At 41.0% G+C, this 22,013-nt stretch overlaps 2 protein-coding genes across 2 annotated transcripts in view; one reads left to right on the forward strand and one right to left on the reverse strand.

Annotated features, from left to right (window-relative positions):
• LOC119492355 (inositol hexakisphosphate kinase 2-like) overlaps nucleotides 1-22,013 on the forward strand; it is a 1,011,171-nt gene that overhangs the window by 182,757 nt on the left and 806,401 nt on the right. The window lies entirely within an intron of this gene.
• On the reverse strand, nucleotides 1,481-15,997 carry LOC119493316 (RNA-binding protein 38-like). The gene is made up of 4 exons (XM_037778539.1): nucleotides 15,603-15,997; nucleotides 12,248-12,371; nucleotides 11,310-11,364; nucleotides 1,481-3,310 (listed from the first exon to the last, which is right to left on the reverse strand). The coding sequence occupies exons 1-4, from the start codon at nucleotides 15,813-15,815 to the stop codon at nucleotides 2,974-2,976; spliced, it is 729 nt and encodes a 242-aa protein (XP_037634467.1). The 5' UTR covers nucleotides 15,816-15,997; the 3' UTR covers nucleotides 1,481-2,973.

The raw sequence follows: 22,013 nt of genomic DNA on the forward strand, positions 1-22,013 counted from the left end.
AAAAAAAAATCAGTATTTCGAAAAAAGTAGTCATAAAAGTCATAGTATAATATGTCGAAAAAAAAGTCATAGTATGTCGAAAAAAGTTATAGTATCAAATGTCGAAAAAACTAGTCATAAAAAATTCATAGTGTAGTATGTCGAAAAAAAGGCATAGTATGGTATGTTGAAAAAATATTGGAAAAAAAGTCATAGTATAGTATGTCGCAAAATAAGGCATACTATACTATGTCGAAAAAAGTCATAGTATAGCATGCCAAAAGAATATTGGAAAAAAATTCATAGTATAGTATGTCGAAAAAAGTAGTCATAAAAAAATTCATAGTATAGTATGTCGAAAAAAAATTCATAGAAAAAAAGTCATAATACTTTTTTTGACATACCATAATAGGACTTTTTATTACCTTTTTAAACATACTTTACTAGGACTTTTTTCAACAGACTATATTACAACGTTTTGATATTTTATAAATTACATACTATACTTTGACTTTTCATTATTTTTTAATGTCATTAGCTCAAAGCACTGATACGCCCAAGTATAGCCTCACAGAGCTGCCAGTGTGGCTTTTACTTTTACCTGCCTCTCGCCTGCCTCCAAACTTAATGACAGTACAATACTAAATTGCAGGAGTACCCCTTTAACAAACCTCGGACACCAAAAGAAAGCACAGGTATGAGGGATCAGAATACAAACAATCATGTGAACTGAAGCTCACTGAAATGAGGGCGCCCACGTAATTAATTTAAGTAATTTACTTCATGAGTAAATAAGGTCTGAATGGATTTCAATCAAAACAAAGCACCACAAAAACATCTATTGAACTCAAGGCTGTATTGTAAATCATTACTGGGTGGATAGATTACACCCTGGGTGACGACAAAAAGATAATGCATGTGTTTTTGTTTTTGTTTTTAACAATCCTGCCTGTGTTTTGTTCTCCGGGCCTAAGTGAGGTTTAGAAGTGACACATCTTCTAAAGTAGCTGATGTAACCACAAACATGTAGAGACGATGATGGGAAACGCTAAAAAAAACAAACCTGTTGCTTGCAGCCCTGGGTGACGGGGCTTCAAATCACTTTTTGACAAACTCTCAGTGAGAAAGAACGAACGTAAGTGCATTGGCCGAGGGAACACCCAGCACCCCTGGCAGGTGGTGGTGTTGTGGCTTGATAAAAGTCTGGGCCTCTTTTCCCCTCTCTGCTCCGCCTCCTGTGCAGGATCTAACAGCACACACAGCCTTGATAACTAGCACACACACATAACTGAACCCGATCACCCCACGGGGTTTTCACAGTATCATCACAGCAGGATCTGTCATTCAGTTTCGTTCTGAATGCAGTGACACAGCAATAACATAACATACTGTAAACACAAATAAGTCACGTAGCATTTTGTACTCAGTGTGACAGGATTAACATCCCTTTTGGATTTTTGATGTTTCATTTTACCAATCAAAGAAGAAGTCCAGAGGCATCTTTAAGTACAAAGTCTTTATTTCTATTTTTTTTTGGTATGGCTTCTTTGAAGGGACTGTAAAAGACATCTTTGTTGAAAAAATCTAGAGAATTTCTGATGCAACCGGTGAAGGATCTACAAAGGAGCATCTACTGTAGTTGCCGTGAACCCGGGCAAATCCACTGACATGGTGACAGGACAATAAAACAATATGAATACGACACTTGTGGATCTGCAGGTATGCCTCTGCATGTTAAATGACATCAGTGCCACAACTATAGTCATAGTAACAAAAACAATCTATTTTTAACTTAGTACCTCATATAAATACCTACATATAAATATTGTAAATGTACTTGATGACTGAAAACATTTGAAATTGCTGTACATGAATGTCCTTTTGAGAGCAACAATTTGTGACAATCTCAGTGATAAAAGGAGAAAAAGAAAAATACACTGGTGTTTGAGCTCAGTGTCAGCTACCTTTCAACAACGATACACAGCGCTCCTGGTCCCCGTCGCCCACATACTGCATGTGATTATCTACATCCATTTGAAATTATCAAGACCAAGTAAGCCAGATTAATGTGACTGACTGCTGAAAGGCCAGTTACAAAAGGGCTCTGTGCACTTGGTTCTGTGGTGGGGGAGGAGGGGAGCGCTTGAAAAACAGGAGATTCAAAAAGGAGTTTCTCTTTTTATTAAGGCCTCTTTAATTAAGAATTAAAAAAATGTGAAGTCCTGACATCACAGTCGCAAAGCTCCCACTGTCTTATATACTGAAACTTTCTTTCCGTTTTGTCCTTGAGGTGAAATATCGCATCGTCCTCCTGTGTTGTGGAGCTGAACGCTGGAGGTTTGTTCATGGGGCAGTCAGGTCTCTACCTGGGATGAGACCACAGATAGGCTGAGAGGCTGAGAGGCTGGCTGTATGCCTCCCCAGAATCACCACCCCATATCTGACTGTCCCCGAGTGTCCTAAAGCAGCAGTGCCTTTCATATCCGCCCCAGATACTCCGGAGTCGGGAGGAAAGAGGTGTGACATGTCCCAGACAGCTCTCCAATCATCAATATGTACCATGGACACACGCAACTTCCACTGATTGAGCCAGGAACATAACATTTATAATAATGGCATACAAACAAATATTGACAATAACATTAATACAATAATAAAGGACGATAAAAATAATAATAAAAAAAAAATGAAGTGTCAGCTTCTGGAAGCCCTTGGAAGCCTTGGAAGCGACCACATACTTTATGCTGTTTAGCTTCCCAACCTGAACCTCGACAGTCCTCCCAACCCTTTTACCCTTTAACCAATAAGCAAACAGCTCATCCTGATCGTATAGTGCAATAGTCCCACCCTTTTTCCTGAAAGCCCTTCCTTACGATAGCTTGGTCACCTGAAGGGCGTTTTGCCATCCTGTGTCCGAAGGTCTGCGTCCTCTACTCCCTCCTCCTCCTCCTCCTCCGCCTGTAACGCTCCTTCTTCTCCGCTTCCTTCGCAGACTCACTGCATGCGGTCCGGCTGGATGTGCTGCTGCGGGGCGTAGTGCAGGAAGGCCTGGGCCTGGCCGGCGGCGGAGGGGAGGGACGGGTGGACGGTGGCCGGAGCGGTGGCGGCGGCGGTCTGACTGGCTGTGGGGCTGGTGGCGTAGCTGTACCCCAGGAAGCTGGCTGGGGAGGCGGCGTACGGGTACTGCTGCTCAAAGGCCGCCTGGGCGTACTGGGCGTAGGCTGCGCTGTAGTCCATGTAGGGGCTGCTGCTGATGGAGGAGGAAACCTGAGTGGGCATCACCAGGCTGGGCTGCACATAGGCTTGTGGGTAGACGTATGGCTGGGTCAACCTGTACACAGAGACAAAGACCAAACAGGGGGGGTTATTAGACAAGAGGGGCTGAAACACCAGAGCAGAGAAATCTCAGGGTCTGGCTTCCATTGTTTACATTGCTCCCAGAGGGCGAGCATGTTGGGACTATAAACTCTCTGTTGGTGTTCTGAACTTCGAGAGTTCTCACGCGGCTATCCACTGTTATTAAAGGCTAATTAGACGAGAAGCAAAAGGAGGTTAGGAGGCGAAGGTGACTCAACCCTCTGTCTGTGTCAGTTAGTAAAAACCTACAAAACCTGTTAGGTAAGGCCTCCTGAGGTAGACGGGAGGGGCGGACTGGGGGGGAAGGGGGGTGAATGACAGAGTCAGCCGTTACTGGCAGGTTTTCAAGCTCAGGCATCAACACAGTGTTTTAACAGCTGCTGCTCTTCACTCGCTGAACACAAACGCACGCACGCACGCACGCACACACAGGGACATAAAAAAGGGGAAGTGCATGAAGGCTGTGCAGAAGTTACCATCTCTTAGTTCTCACTTGTGTGTAAATCTCGTGCAGACTATCGCAGGTGATGGTGCTAGCAGGGGGGAGGGAATGGCGGCGGGGGAGCTCATCAGGGTCGGGTGCCAGGCTCTGCCGGGCCTCGTGGGCCAGCTTTCAAAATGTAGCTGATTGGAGCTGTGGGGTCTGGGGACTGTGCCGTCTCTCGTTCTCTTTCTGTCTTTGCTTTGCCACTTTACCCAATGGAGGAAAAGGAAGGGAAGGGGAGAGGGCCTTAGGAGTCTATTTTTAGTCTGGACTTGAAGTATCTCTCCTGGGTTTGTTGTCTACAGGGAAGGATGGCAGAGAGAGTAGAGTAGAGAGAAGACCCCCCCGCCTCCATTTAAAGGGTGATGTAACTGACTTTTTTTTTTTTTTTTAAGAGCCATTATCTTTGATACTACGCCTTTGGGGGGAAAAACATCCACAGGCACACACACCCCGAGACAAAGACAAGATAATCACACCAAATGTCACTTTGACGTACGCTCCTCAGCTGCATCTCAGTACTGATGAAAATAGAGTTGTTCCGATACCAATACAGTATCGGACGTATTTCCAAAATTTGGTATCGGCGTATACGCCAGTCTATGCACCGATCCGATACCAATAATTTATTAACCCAGAAAAAAAATTTAACTTGTTTAAACGAAAATCAATTCTTCTTCACCGCTCCAAAACAGTAGCCTTCACTGTGCTGTCGCCCTGGATGTGTCATGGCTGCCACTGGCAACTACTGTTTTAGAGCAGCAAAGAAGAACTGATTGCAGGTAGTCACGTGACGATAGCAAACAACGAAAGTGGAGAGTGTAACGGTAGTTGGAGTGAGGAAAATGTTGGCCATTTGGCAATATTTCAGTGAAAAATAAAAAAAGTAAAACGACGATTTGTACATTATGTAGTTGCCAATTCAAACACTAGCAATCTTAAAAAACATTTGAAGATGTATCACGCAGAAGAGCACGACGACTTCACCGAGGCAAAGGGGGAAAGAAGGACGAACCGCAGCAGCAAACGTTGGAAACCACAGTCAAATGACGAGATAAATTCCACAAAGATGGCCCAAAAGCGACAAAGATATTATATTTATCACGCTGGTATCGGATTGGTACTCAGTATCCGCAGATACCGCAAGTTCAGGTATCTGAATCGGTATCGGGAAGGAAAGAATGGTATCGGAACATCTCTAAATGAAAACCTTCCCTTCATGGACTGTGTTTTAATTTCAATCTAAGGATCTGAGGATCAGTAATGAGAGGCAGCCGTGAAGTCAACACAGCAAAAGATGGAAGCATGCATGGATAGGGATGTCATCACGCTCTCAAACACACACACACACACACCCTCTCCAACCCACCCTCCCCCCATCTTTTCCATCCACCCACCCACACACCAGTAACAACTGCAAACCCCAAACCATGCCATAATAGGGAAAGAGTCACACCGCAATCAGCAAAACCTCTTCACTTCATATCACACAGAAGAGAAAAGATAAAAAAAAGGCACTTCAATCCATCACAGCACACCGCACTGCACTCTCAAGCCATCACTGGCACCTTGGAGAGAGGCTGGCTGAGGGAGGAGGGGGCAGACACTTTCTGTCAACCCCCTCCTCGGGACTAGTCCTGCACTGTGGGCATCTTCTGATCCGCTGCTGGTACACTGGTCAGCTGGCAGCAACCATAGCAGAAGGTTGGATAGGAGGATGGCAGTGATTATTGTCAGCATTAACAAAGAGATGTGAAATGTGTATTTGTAAAAAAGTCCCTAAAATTCAGAACAACAAGGCAAATCTCACCTATGATATGACATAGCAAACATACAAAAAACGATATATGAGGGGTGGGAAAGAAATTGATTCACCTATGTATCGTGTTTTTTTTTAACAATTTTAAAATTTATTTTTGAATGCCAGAATCAATATATTTTTTTCATTTTGAGTCTTAACGGAGGTAGAAGGAAGTTACTGCTTTTATTGTTGTAGTCTGAGTAACATGACGTCAACCAAAACAAACCGCAGTGAGCCGACAACATTACAGGAAAAGCAGAGCTAGACATCACGGCTAAAGCTGCATGCTAACTCTGTCATGGACAGGAAATGTTATCGTATTGCGGTAACGTGCGGTCGAGCCAGTCGTCACTCGCATCTCCGTGGTCAAATCGTCCGGCGCTACAACTGTAGAGCACCCATATACTGACATTTATGTTAAATGCATTCAAACGGCCCCAATGGAGCCGACCATGGATGTATAAAGAGAACGGAGCTGATGGGAGAGCTAGCGACGGACTTCGCGAAGTTAGCGGAAGTATACATGTGTGACTGCATCCGGTTTTCAAAATAAGGTGTTAACAAAAGGAACTGTATATACAAAAAACATACATAGAAATAAGACTGATTGGATTTTATTCACCAGAAGTATAAAATATTATATGTCCCTTTATAAATTAAAAGAAAATACCACTAATTTATGAGGGAAAAGTATTAATAAATAATGCCTGACAATGACTGATATGTTTGTCTTCAGGACATCTCTGACTACATACATGCTACATACATTTAACTGTATTAATTTAGATATTTTCCAAAGTAAAAGTCCCTAGAAGTGTGTGGTCTAGTGTTAAAAAAGTTAACAAATCGCAATAAATCGTAATATCGAATTGCAATACTTATACATATCGAATCAGCACCTAAGGATCGTGATGGTATGGAACCGGGAGATAGGTGCATCATCCCAGCCCTACTGTATATAGAGCAGGGCTGATGGCAGCTTTAGCTAAGACACCTGCATAAATGCCATGTTTTTTCCACCATGAGAACATTTCTAACAGCGCAGTAGAAATGAGTTACAGGAGCTCACGGAGACATCTGGCGAGTGACGGGGAAACAAGTGACAGTGACATAAAACCAGATAACAGTGGCATATAACAGCAGTAAACATAAGCAAATGAAGTTAACCCCCACCCACGAGCGCAATCTACCCTTTGCCCTCACTGTGCTATTGAGCTACGTACAAAGAGGCATTCACTCTCACACACAGCTTTCAAAGATGACCATGCATTAACGCCGTGGGGCATATGTGCTTTCACTCCCATCCTGTATAATGAGCTTGCCTGCTCCGTGGCTTTGGCAGTGTGTCGCCACGGGCCGTTTGCCTTAACCTAGGCTTAAAATCAACTGACCTTGTTTAGGTGAAGTGGGATAGAAAATAATGTAAATAATGTAAGCCTGAAGGAAGGTACGGGTGTATCATTAGTGTGCCCCAAACAGGGTTATTATGGTAAACTAAAACTGAAACGAAAACGAAAATAAGCAGAGAAAAACACTTGTAGTAAACTGAACTTAAAAACGATATCCTTTAAGAAAAACTAAAACCATATTTCCTGGTTAAAACTAATACAAATAAAATAAAAATGAACGTACTTTCATTTCAGTTTTAGTATTTTAGCTATATTATCACTAACGACAAAAGGAGAAAGCATGAATTCCCGTCACCTCTTGAGACACTGAACCACAGAAATTGAACGGAATTGACATTCAAGGAGACGGCGCTATGTCGTTGCTTCACGTCCAACATTAAGTAGATCTGATACTTCAACATCAACCTAACGCAATAAAAACTGCCTAAATAATTAAATTTAAACTAGGGCTGTCAAAGTTAACGTGATAATATCGCATTAACGCAAATTTGTTTAACGTTATTAATTTCTTTAACACGATTTTTAGGTTGTGGGAGTAAAGATAGTCATATAGAAAACCTAAGGAATCAATTGATACCAACCATGTCATACTAGCTTGTAGCGAAGGAAGCTAAATAACGCTCCAAACATGCACTACATTTTTGCAAGGAAAAACTGGCATGGCCATTTTCAAAGGGGTCCCTTGACCTCTGACCTCAGGATATGGAAATGGGTTCTATGGGTACCAACGAGTCTCCCCTTTACAGACATGCCCACTTTATGATAATCACATGCAGCTTGGGGTAAGTCATAGTCAAGTCAGCACACTGACACACTGACAGCTGTTGTTGCCTGTTGGGCTGCAGTTTGCCATGTTATGATTTGAGCATATTTGCTATGCTAAATGCCTGAAAGTATCTGTGAGGGTTTCTAGACAATATTTGTCATTGTTTTGTGTTAATTTATTTCCAATAAAAATATAAACATACATTTGAATAATACATAAAGCAAGCATATTTGCCAACTCCCATGTTGGTAAATCTCTCTTCAAGGTACATTTTGAACAGGTACAAAATGTGTGATTAAACGTGATTAACTACGGCCAATCATATGATTAATTGCGATGAACTATTTTAATCGATTGACAGCCCTAATTAAAACTAATGAAAATTGAAAACCTTGGCCCAGATAGATGGAGATGTAATTTATGCTTCTATCTAAAGAGAAGAGGGGGATGGGGACTTTAAGTTGGGGACAGTAGGGAGCTCCTGGGGCCACAGAGATGTCAAGTGGATTGTGGGGCAGTGGCGGGGGGGGGGGAGAGTGTGGATGACGGCCAGAAGATCAGAGGTCAGCTGGTTTTGTGCTGACAGCCAGTCTGTGTGTGTCTGACATAGCGTCACTCTGCGGATGGCAGGCGGAGACACTAGAGAGACGCAACGCTCACACAGAAAACATTTGATGGCCAGAAACATTACAAATACAGGCCGAAGTAATCGCCACCACGAAGGCAACATAATGAGCCGATGTGAAACGCCTGGGCGATATCACACCGAGCAGCCAAATATTTCTACACGATAATACAAACGACCTTCAGCGCGCATGACTCACTGCAACACAAAGTGTGAAAACAGACAGGACTGGACTGGATGGGGTAAATTAAACAACACCTTACAATACTTGTAAGACGACTTGATGTGCCGTCCTTCCCTCTTTGTTTGAGAGGATTGTGAATATTCTTTGACAGCAGAAGGAGAAAAAAAAAGGTGTTTTGTTTGGCACCTGGAGAGGTGAGTTTCCCAGGGAGCACACTGCCTCATTAAGCATTAGTCCCAGAATACACCCCCAGATACCCTCCCCCCCCTCAATCTCCTCTTTAACCGCCCTCCCTCCCAGTCTCACACAGAGGTGTCAGTTTTCAGTGTCTCTCACACACTGGTAGCGGCAGCACTTTAATTGGAGAAATTAAAGTAAGAACCAGCTTAAAGGGAAGAAAAGGGGACACATATGACATGGGAATGTGTTGGGTGGAGCGGAGGAGGTGATGCATGAGAGGAGATGAATCTGCAAGCACACTGACATGACAACTCCTCCCCCCCCCCCATCAAAACTATGTTCCTGGCCTCAGTGACCCCCTCTGGCCCTCACAGTCCACAGCATCTGCTGACAACAGCTATACACACACATACGCAGCAGTAAGTCTGAACCAGCACACCACCGCTACACGCAATGCTCCAGTTCCAAATCCTACTTCAGACCTCGTCCTCCTCACACCATATGTTGTCAAAGGGGGTTTCGGGGAGGAGGGGGGGGGGGGAGAAGAGAGGCTGAAAGAAAAGCCACTTGTACGCTCTGCATCTTAGGGAGGCCTGCGTCTGTCACCCGCCATACAGAGGAGCCTCAGAGGCAGGCGGACAGGTGCTCCGTGCGCCTCTCTACGTCTCTGGGGTGGTGGTGGTGGTCATGGGAGATTAAGGGGGTGTAAAAAGGCTGTAATACGAGCCAGCACCTGTCAGGCACATGCCTCAGAGCAGCGCTGTGCTCCACATTTCAAAACCTCAGGGTTTTGGTACCAATCCATGCTCACTGTGGCAGCAGGAGGACGGACAGTGAAGGGACTTTCCAAGGTCCTCCTAAGGTCTTGGAACATGACGGGACATGTCCCTAGTGGACTGAGATTCCGTCCTAGTACAGAGACATGGCTGATGTACACTTCTTGTATGTATTTTCCGGGTTCATTAACCGCCAAAACCACCAAATGTTTTTTTTTTTTTTGTCCCTGTAGACTGTCTTGGGATTTCCATGAAGCTCTTAAGCACTCACATGCTCTGGAGTCATATATACTGGATACAGCTGCAAATACTGAGTATTTCAGCGTCTCCAACAAGTTGCTCGCTAACCGTTTCTGATTGGCTCACTAAAGGTTCAAAGGATATGTACATAGAGATGATAATCTAATCAAATTCACAGACATCCCGTCCCCTTCTGACACAGAATAAATGTTTTGCCAATCAGCTGTCGATTAAACGAGTTACCACAGAAAATAGCTAGACCAATAAAAGGCAAAACATATACTATTTTCATGTGTCAGTATCAGTCGGTAAAAGATGTACCGTCAAGCGGCACTTCACAAAAGTCCACAGCAACTTTTCATGGCTGGTAGCAGTCTACACACAGAAGTTAAAGGAGCTGAAAACAACGCATGATAACAACAGTCTGTTTACCAAACTGACGAAGAAAGAGAACTTTTAGTGGCGCACATGCCAACGAAACACACTACGTATGGTGGGATTGTAATAGAGGCGATGACCGCGGCGGCAGAAACGTTATTAAAAGGACCGTAAAGACAGAAATCATGTCCCCTATCGGCCGTGTACAACTTGGTGCTACAAGTTCATGTTTCAGCTCTACCCTGAAAACAGATTTTGGACTGCGAGCTGACAGTATAAGCCTAATGATTACCTTCATTATAAATAATCTGGTGATCATTTGTTTCAATTAATGGATTAATCATTTAGAACAGTGGAAAACGTCCACGGTGAAATGCTGTTTTTTTCCGTCCCAAAGATATTTATTTGACAATGAACAAATTGAAAGAAGCTAGAACCAATGAATGTCATTTATGCTTGATAAACATTTGTTGGAACAATTAACTGATAAGCAAAATTGTTCTTGATTGGTTTTCTGTTGATCAAATAATCAACCATTGGTTTCAGCACTACTCATATGAATAGCAATGTTGTTGTTAGTTTGTATTTTTATAACCACTATGTGTCAAAACGTGTTCACAAAACCACGTAGTAAAGTTAACCTGGCGGTATTTTAATCTTCAAGACAGATCTGAGGTTTCGAGAGTATCATATGAACGGTGGTGAGAGATGATATCTGAGAGGTGCGGGGGGGTGAGGAGACTCATTATTGCAGCGAAATGCTCATTAGCTGCTCAGCGGACCGTGGCTCCTAGACCTTTACATCCAGGCTGTTTCTACAACACAGACACTTCTAGAAAGCCGTCTCAGTGACAGAGCCCACTCAGGCAGGTAGACGAGCCAAGCGGCTCTTTGACAGAAGTCCACAAGTGAGTCACACATTTCACCTCTGGAATGCTCTTCTATTACCACAGATATGTGAAACATCACCCAGCCCTACAAAAACTCAAATATGCTAATAGACTACTTCTGGAGTTGCATGTGGACACAGAAACTGACATGTACTTTCTAGAGGCCCTGTTTGTCAAAGAAATAGTAGCCCAGTGGCGTCCCACAGAGTGTAAAACAAGCGCCCACTCCCGCTCACTTACCCATACTGCCTCTGGATGAGAGCTGGGTGAATGGGCTGCACTCCGATGGATATGCCTGGAAGATAGGAGGCCGGCTGTCAGACTCACACATTTGCATTTACAGAGGAGGACCAGAGAACAATACACAGAGGGCATAGAGACAGAGGCTGTGTCTGTTTCAAACCTACCACGAATGGAACAACAGTTACAAATGCGCAATAAGAAACAGTAAAGCGTGTATGCACTTGGGGAAACTGAAAGTTATTTGGTATGTACAAATAAAATATGCTGCATATGGACAGAATGGATCATCTTATATGACTAAGACTGCCTGAACCCTGGTCTACCTGCTCACAGCTTTATTTCCTAAACCAGTTTTATCGTGGAATTTTGTTTTATGATATATTCTATGTTTTACGCTCTAATCACAATTGGTTGATTAAGATGGAAGCACCATTATTGCCACAGTTTTCTTTATTTAATTGAACCTAGGGCTGGGCGATAATTCAATATGATCATTTATCATCTTTCAAGGGAATCGTATAGAGATGAAATAAATTGATAATAACAACGGCATATTAACCTAAATTTCTCAGAAAACAAATATATGTCTTAATCTGATTACTCCGTACTTGTGTGCATGCATGTAAACATAGTCAGTGTATAGCTTTGATATTTATTTATTTTTTCTTCTTCTATGCGTTCACTTGAAACTGTTCATTTTCCACTAAAGTTTTTAATTAAATGAGAAAATACTTTTCATTTGTCAAGTATTTAATTCACACAGGAGTATACAATAACAGGCTTTACCATGTGGTTATTTCATACAGACTATTTATTTATTGAATTACCAGAAAACATGCTATATTGTTATAAATATAGTTATCGAGATAAGAAATGACCTATATATCAAGGTGGAAGCCAGCCCTACTTGAACCTTGAAAGAACATATATCTCACCTGACTGTATGCTGCGGGGTTTGGCACCCAGGTAGGCCAGGTTCACGTTGGCCTTCCTGCCGTCGATTATGGGGTTGGGATCCTTGCAGGCTCTCTCCGCTGCTCCTCGGTCCGTCATCGTCACCTGGTGACAGAGTCAGACTCATCAACAAACAAGGTCTCACCAGAACAAAATTATTCATCATCTCATGTAACGAACAGACGGTAGCAAGGCGTCCCTGGCTGGTGATAGAGATTGGCAAGAATATGGCGATTAGATACAGGGGTTATGATTCAATCAACGCTGTCTTCCACAAAATTATGTTCCCATACAACTAAACTGCATAACCAAAATACGTTGTGAGGGAAACTTATTTTCTCCCGGATTGTATTCGCGGTTTTAAACATTTTTAAGCATGTGGTTAACGTTGTAAATGGAAACAAAACGGAAACACAACAAAACTACTTAGTTTGGTTTAATAAAAAACATCATGGTTTGGCTTAAAATGACAGACATTGAAACTAAACAAAATCAAAATGCAAAAAAAATACTGAGTTAGGTTCAGGTAACAAACTACTGGGTGACGCTTTGTAAAAAAAAAAAACATCATGTTTTGGCAAAAAATTACTTAAAAACAACACGAAACAGCAAAAAATTACTACGTTTCACACGGGACACAAACAGGGGTCTCCTGGGGTAAAGTCCTGTGTAGTGGACTTTCTTGCTTGTTATACGCATTATTATTTCAATAACATTTTTATTCAACATATTTTAATTCACGGCCCCTTGCTATACTACCTGCTCTGTGCTTTGCTCGTTGTACTACGTCGCTCGTTGCGGCTGTCCGCAGACTTAGAAAGGTATTTGTGATACGTAAAAGACAAACGTAATCTGCAAGAAAATAGATTTTCTTCCAAACATAATTGAGAATGCAGGATAGCTGTATGGGAATGTCATTTTTAGGAGACAGGACTGGATTCAATATATTGCGATACTGTAAGAAAGGCGATATATTGGGATTTTTTAAAATCTAATTATAGGAAAACTGTCATAGTATAAAGAAAAGACCACCATATGCATTAAATGGAGAGTACGCAATGAGTACAGTGGGATCTGCATTTATCACAGTCCCTGTAACATCCAACATCATAACACTACTTTGAGAGGGCACATATCTTTGCAAATAAAATAAAGTATTAATTGAGTTAATCTCAAAACATTATATTGTGATACGCTATATTTTTGATATTTTCTTACACCCCTAGCTGGTGACACATCAACTATTCAAGCAAAACAAAAACACTTGAAATGCATTAAACAGGACTGTAGGTCTGCTTGTCTCATCATAACCCCCCCTACAGGCTTTCCACTGTTAAGATTCAGTTTCTCTGAAGAAGAAACTACAAACAAAGCACAATGATAAGCTTTGAAAACTGCCCACAGCAGCAGTAGCCAGCCACTTGACTGCCACTCAGCCGCGGGCAGACCTGCTGAAATATGGTTCTGGGAAGAGCAACAAGGAGCTTATCCAATTAGGGACAAAATATTAAGGAGATTGGTATTAGTCCACCCCTCCTCTCTCCCTCCTGGCATTAGACGCGTCCTTCTGTTTTGATTGCCACGTTCTGCCAACTCAGAGGGTTCAGTCACCTCGGTGTGTGGACCGAGCAGTGAATGTAGGCCACCACCACGGCTTGCATTGTTTAAGAGGACGTTTTTTTTTTTTTAAAAGCAGTACTTCATAGTGGAGGGATCCGGAACAAAGCCCACTCCAGGGCCTGTGTTGTGAACACACAGGAAGGAACGAGGCTGTGTTTACACTGTGAAGAGCCTTGCTGTGGGGGGGTTCTACTAATCCACCTCTAAAGTGTGTTTAGAAAAAAGGTGCGCTCAGCTTTGGGGCGCCTCCCTCCCTCCCCGTCTCCCCTCCTGCTGCCAGCTACCTCTCCAACTAGGTTGCCTCATGCCACATAGAAAAGTGTGCCGAGTATAAAGTGCTGATCTACCACGAGTAAGCATGTCTCGTCCCGGGAAGCACCCACATCTCCCTGAGCCTGTTTAACCTGAAACACCAGCCTCAATACACAGCCGTTGGATACCAGCTAGACTCACGGGACAGCTTTCCTCCCGAGTTAAGGGAGCTGATGTGTAAACACCGAGAGCAATTGTCTTACAATTCTGACGTTGGACGTAAACAAGCACACATAGCAGTTTTCCATTCCTTCTTTGGCCTGACAGTACTAGTAGTGCTGATGTGTCTTTTCAAAGGTTCTGGTAAATATTAGCATTTCTTGTGCAACTTCTGTTCTTTGTGTCAAAGAGGGATCTTTATGTGCCTGGACAGGAACAAGATACGTCACCTATTATTGTAGGTTTAAAATTGGACTCATTAATCTGACTTTAAGCAACCGTGGCCAAAGGATCAAGTTGTGGTTAATGTAGCGGTAAAACAGCCCTTTTCCCACCATGCAACGTGAGCTGAGATCAGGTAGTTTACATTGTATGAAAGTAATTCATATGGCTTGGACTAGTCCAAAAAAGATAAGATCAAAGGGAAACTCAACATAAATTTGTACAATACTAGAGGGCCAATTTGTTGACGTAGGAATTTCTGTCTCAGCAGCCAAGATGTGATGCAAATCATGTGCTACGGCCGACTGCTCCGGTCCTTGACAATGGAGGGCAGGGTGTGCAAGGTCAACCTCCCCACTGCTCCAAAATAACCATATAAAGCAAGCAAGGAGTGCAGACTGTCTCTCTCTCTCTCATACACACACACAAAGCCATAAGCTGGGGTTGCTCAGGGGTGAGTAAGGGGGGGACTCCATTGGGGGAGGGTTGGTAAAGGGGGGGTTGGACATCAGACATATGTTGAAATATAATCTTCTTAGTTACCCATCAACTTGTGTGATCCCTCATCCTCATTAAGCTAAAATAACAGCCAGCCAGGCAAAAAAAAAAAAACAGAGATGCTGTGCCATTATGCCAGTAAGCTCCAGTGGAGGATTACCTTTGACATGCATCTGATGCAGCACTTATACATAGTATGAATGTCTATTTATAATAATAATTCCCATATGAAGAGACCAATGCATCCATGCATAGTATACAAACACTACAAAAGCTTCAGTGGAGGATTACCTTTGACATGCATCTGATGCAGCACTTATACATAGCATGGATATTTATTTATAATAATAATTCCCATATGAAGAGAGGGAGACACCAACACATCCATGCAAAGTATGCAAACACTAAAAAACAAGCATGTTTTAATGACAGGAACTTATCTGTGTGGTGGAATTAAAGCAAAAAAGTTGTAATGTGGTTTTGACAATGTTAAAAGTTGTGAATGGGTTGGTGTTTTGTACTCACAAAGCCATATCCTCTGGATTTACTAGTCTGTCTGTCTGTTATCACCACAGCCTCGTCAATGTCCCCAAAGGCCTCGAAGTATTTTCTCAGCGAGGCATCGTTCGTGTGGTACGGCAGCCCGCCGACAAAGATCTTGGTAAAAGTGGTGTCTTTCTGCAGCGGTGATGGATGCATGACTTCCAGGGCTCCGTTCATGAACTGATGCAGAAGCATTGGTCAGCCGGTAGAGAAGAAGACACACCCGAGGCACGCTGGAATACACTGAAGTGCTTTAAAAACCTCCAGGCATCAGTAAAAACACTAATTTATCTATATTATTACTGCAGTTTTGACTACTACGCTGCACGCTGCAGAGCTCCCTCCTGGTCGAACCGGTTGCTTCGCTGACACTGTGAGGAAACAAGTGGAGGGAGCTTTTATATGCCAGGATTAAGACCACGCCCACAGAGAACTCTCGACCAATCAGAGAGGCCGCTGAGTGCCAACATGGGCAGCGGCTCCTCCCATTGGTCCGCCTCCCCCACGGCGCTGTGCTGCACCTGCTTTTGTCCTTTACGACACAAAGAGAAGCTCGTACTGTACGACAGAAAGCGCGGCTCTGCTGCCACATGGTGCATTGTACTACTGTAATGAGGAAGTAATTGTCTCTGCTACAAGCCCTAAATAACATTTCCTAACTTTAAAAAGCAGCCGTTAAAGTAATGCTTATTATGCTTTTGCTTTGACTTCCCTTTATAATCGTGACATGGTACATATATACTATATTCACTTTTTAACAGTCTCTTCTGCACTATATTCATTTTTAACAGTCATTTCTGCACTATATTCACTTTTTTTTTAATAGTCGTGTATCACAGCTGTTAACCTGCACTACATTCACTTTTAACAGTCTCTTCTGCACTACATTCACTTTTTAACAGTCTATTGCACTATATTAATTTTTAACAGTCTCTTCTGCACTATAGTCACTTTTTAACAGTCTATTGCACTATATTAATTTTTAACAGTCTCTTCTGCACTACATTCACTTTTTAACAGTCTCTTCTGCACTATATTCACTTTTAACAGTCTCTTCTGCACTACATTCACTTTTAACAGTCTCTTCTGCACTACATTCATTTTTAACAGTCTCTTCTGCACTACATTCATTTTTAACAGTCTCTTCTGCACTACATTCACTTTTTAACAGTCTCTTCTGCACTATATTCACTTTTTAACAGTCTCTTCTGCACTACATTCATTTTTAACAGTCTCTTCTGCACTATATTCACTTTTTTTTTAATAGTCGTGTATCACAGCTGTTAACCTGCACTACATTCACTTTTTAACAGTCTCTTCTGCACTATATTCACTTTTTAACAGTCTATTGCACTATATTCATTTTTAACAGTCTATTGCACTATATTAATTTTTAACAGTCTCTTCTGCACTACATTCACTTTTTAACAGTCTCTTCTGCACTATATTCACTTTTAACAGTCTCTTCTGCACTACATTCACTTTTTAACAGTCTCTTCTGCACTATATTCACTTTTAACAGTCTCTTCTGCACTACATTCACTTTTTAACAGTCTCTTCTGCACTATATTCACTTTTAACAGTCTCTTCTGCACTATATTCACTTTTAACAGTCTCTTCTGCACTACATTCACTTTTTAACAGTCTCTTCTGCACTATATTCACTTTTAACAGTCTCTTCTGCACTACATTCACTTTTTAACAGTCTCTTCTGCACTACATTCATTTCTAACAGTCTCTTCTGCACTATATTCACTTTTAACAGTCTCTTCTGCACTACATTCACTTTTTAACAGTCTCTTCTGCACTATATTCACTTTTTAACAGTCTCTTCTGCACTACATTCATTTTTAACAGTCTCTTCTGCACTACATTCACTTTTAACAGTCTCTTCTGCACTATATTCATTTTTAACAGTCTCTTCTGCACTACATTCATTTTTAACAGTCTCTTCTGCACTACATTCACTTTTTAACAGTCTCTTCTGCACTATATTCACTTTTTAACAGTCTCTTCTGCACTACATTCATTTTTAACAGTCTCTTCTGCACTATATTCACTTTTTTTTTAATAGTCGTGTATCACAGCTGTTAACCTGCACTACATTCACTTTTTAACAGTCTCTTCTGCACTATATTCACTTTTTAACAGTCTATTGCACTATATTCATTTTTAACAGTCTATTGCACTATATTAATTTTTAACAGTCTCTTCTGCACTACATTCACTTTTTAACAGTCTCTTCTGCACTATATTCACTTTTAACAGTCTCTTCTGCACTACATTCACTTTTTAACAGTCTCTTCTGCACTATATTCACTTTTAACAGTCTCTTCTGCACTACATTCACTTTTTAACAGTCTCTTCTGCACTACATTCATTTCTAACAGTCTCTTCTGCACTATATTCACTTTTAACAGTCTCTTCTGCACTACATTCACTTTTTAACAGTCTCTTCTGCACTATATTCACTTTTAACAGTCTCTTCTGCACTATATTCACTTTTAACAGTCTCTTCTGCACTACATTCACTTTTTAACAGTCTCTTCTGCACTATATTCACTTTTAACAGTCTCTTCTGCACTACATTCACTTTTTAACAGTCTCTTCTGCACTATATTCACTTTTAAGTCTCTATTGCACTATATTCACTTTTTAACAGTCTCTTCTGCACTATATTCACTTTTTTTTTAATAGTCGTGTATCACAGCTGTTAACCTGCACTACATTCACTTTTTAACAGTCTCTTCTGCACTACATTCACTTTTAACAGTCTCTTCTGCACTACATTCACTTTTTAACAGTCTCTTCTGCACTATATTCACTTTTTAACAGTCTCTTCTGCACTACATTCATTTTTAACAGTCTCTTCTGCACTACATTCATTTTTAACAGTCTCTTCTGCACTACATTCACTTTTAACAGTCTCTTCTGCACTACATTCACTTTTAACAGTCTCTTCTGCACTACATTCACTTTTTAACAGTCTCTTCTGCACTATATTCACTTTTAACAGTCTCTTCTGCACTATATTCACTTTTTAACAGTCTCTTCTGCACTACATTCATTTTTAACAGTCTCTTCTGCACTACATTCACTTTTAACAGTCTCTTCTGCACTACATTCACTTTTTAACAGTCTCTTCTGCACTACATTCATTTTTAACAGTCTCTTCTGCACTACATTCACTTTTAACAGTCTCTTCTGCACTATATTCACTTTTTAACAGTCTCTTCTGCACTACATTCATTTTTAACAGTCTCTTCTGCACTACATTCACTTTTAACAGTCTCTTCTGCACTACATTCACTTTTTAACAGTCTCTTCTGCACTACATTCACTTTTAACAGTCTCTTCTGCACTACATTCACTTTTTAACAGTCTCTTCTGCACTATATTCACTTTTTAACAGTCTCTTCTGCACTACATTCATTTTTAACAGTCTCTTCTGCACTACATTCACTTTTAACAGTCTCTTCTGCACTACATTCACTTTTTAACAGTCTCTTCTGCACTATATTCACTTTTTAACAGTCTCTTCTGCACTATATTCACTTTTTAACAGTCTCTTCTGCACTATATTCACTTTTAAGTCTCTATTGCACTATATTCACTTTTTAACAGTCTCTTCTGCACTATATTCACTTTTTTTTTAATAGTCGTGTATCACAGCTGTTAACCTGCACTACATTCACTTTTTAACAGTCTCTTCTGCACTACATTCACTTTTAACAGTCTCTTCTGCACTATATTCACTTTTTAACAGTCTCTTCTGCACTATATTCACTTTTAACAGTCTCTTCTGCACTACATTCACTTTTTAACAGTCTCTTCTGCACTATATTCACTTTTTTTTTAATAGTCGTGTATCACAGCTGTTAACCTGCACTACATTCACTTTTTAACAGTCTCTTCTGCACTATATTCACTTTTTAACAGTCTATTGCACTATATTAATTTTTAACAGTCTCTTCTGCACTATATTCACTTTTTAACAGTCTCTTCTGCACTATATTCACTTTTTAACAGTCTCTTCTGCACTACATTCACTTTTTAACAGTCTATTGCACTATATTCATTTTTAACAGTCTCTTCTGCACTATATTCACTTTTTTTTTAATAGTCCTGTATCACAGCTGTTACCCTGCACTATATTCAGTTTTAACAGTTTTCTTCATCTCGTTGTATTTTTATATCTGGTATATTTTTTTGTACTTTGCACTACTAACTCTTTTACTGCCTTTTTACTAACATGTTTTGCACTATGGAACTGTGATGCTGGAAACTTGAATTTTCCTCTGGATTAATGAAGTTACTATCTATCTATCTATCTATCTATAGCCTGAACAGAAAGCCAAAATACAAGTTAGCCTACATAACAGTGCAGCTGAAACAAAAGCACAGTGGAAACCACACCACTTCCACCTAAAACACAATAAACTCTTACTTTATAATTTGTTTATGCTGAATTTGCAAAATTTAAAAATGTCCTATCACTTAATATACCTTAAGGAAAATTACATCAAAGACACTGTGTTTACTTTACTACTATTATTACTGTATGTACTCGTCTTTTTTAAATCCTCCTAATGTGGTCTCATAAATATATTAAAGCTGCAGTGGGTAGAATTGGAGCAAATATGATTTAAAAAAAAGTTATTTTATAAAACAGTCACTATATCTTGACTATGTGAGACAGGTAATCTGAAAAAAAACCCATGCGCCTCTGTCCTCAGGTGCTTCCAACGGCATCTGCAAGACTTCACAGACCAAAAGAAAACAACCAATCAGAGCCGAGCTGGAGCCTTGCCGCCTCTGAGCAGCTGTCAATCACTTGCAAACTCCGACCAAACGGTCAAACTAGGGAGCGCTGATCAAATATGAATCAATATTCTGTTACTGTAATACCTATATTCTCGCATTTCTATTGTAGTGTACTGTTTAGCTGTAAAATGAGAACGTTTGTGACCTGACAGCCAGGTTGAGATCAGTTGAGGAAATACCAAGCACCGCCCACCAGCAACAGTACACTACAAGATGTTTCTGAAAACATTTGAGAGAAATAGGCATTACAGTAACAGAATATTAATTAATATTTGATCAGTGCTGCCTAGTTTGACCGTTTGATTGGAGTTTGCGAGTGATTGACAGCTGTCTCTGTTGAATCAACAGCCAATAGGAACGTTCTCTCTCTCTGAAATGACCTGTGGTTGGCCAAAGTCTCCCGTCACGGGCTAGATTTTCTTGAAGCCTGAAAACAGAGCAATGAAGAGCTGCAGAAGTCTAGTTTTATCTCAGAGCACTTGAATTACAAAATGCTGAAAGGTTATTATGAAATTTTTGCCCAATGAGGCCTAAAATATTCTGCCTATTGCAGGTTTAATATACCGAAAGGAAAATTACACCAGAGACACCGTTTACTTTTCTATTATTAATGTACTCTAGTCCTTTTAAAACCTCCTAATGTGGTCTCACAAATATATTAATCTGGACTAGTGTTACAGTACAACATATCACGGATGATTCATTTAAAACTACAGCACTATAATTATATAAAGTTAGTGATTATTTCTTGCTCCCTTTAGGAGAACCAGTGTCAAAGTTCAGACAAGTATACACACACACTTTTGTGAAATAGACTGGTTAAAGTACAATGACAAATTTCATTGGGCCCGCGACAACAGGTCACCTCATATTAACCCATCATAAAAGCAAATGATTGGCATATTTTGCAAAAAAAAAGGTGTACACTTGAGCTCAAAGCTCTTCTTTTTCCAGTTTCATACTGTCTACACGTCCCTGCGTGCGACTCACAAACACTGATAATCTCTTTAAAGGAAAGGGCAGATCCAAGTGTCAGAAGCAACAGGTCAATCAAACAGTAAACTTTCGAATTGCTTGACTGTCAAAATAAAAACTATATTAAAGTCCTGGTGCTTATAGGAGCCAGTGAGTCAGCTTTGCAACCTGGAGGACTCTCTGTTATATTAAGAAACTTGTTTGAATGAACAGTACAGGAGACAGCGGTCTAGAAGAGTGGTACTAGTGTCACCCAATGAAAGCTGAGAGGAGCCGGTGAGCTGTGGCATCTTCCCACCCCCGCTGCCTTGGAGTTCCACTGCTAAGTACCGCGGGTCAGGCTAACAGAGAGGTGATACTCTAATGACCTCAATAAAAAGGCATTTAATTCACACCTTCTCCTCTATGAACTGGTTCACTTTTCACACATGGCCTTTGTAGCTGCCTCATTCATATCCACTTGATAAATCCCATTTCCAGCTGTTTAACTCAGTCAAAAGGACTCAACCTGGATGAAGGACCCCACTGACCTGCTTTGATCTCATTTGTCCTGCTTAGCTCTCTGACTTTTTCTTCAAGTAACTGCTGCCAGTT

The sequence above is a fragment of the Sebastes umbrosus genome, chromosome 1 (assembly GCF_015220745.1).
Source record: "Sebastes umbrosus isolate fSebUmb1 chromosome 1, fSebUmb1.pri, whole genome shotgun sequence".
Taxonomy (NCBI): domain Eukaryota; kingdom Metazoa; phylum Chordata; class Actinopteri; order Perciformes; family Sebastidae; genus Sebastes; species Sebastes umbrosus.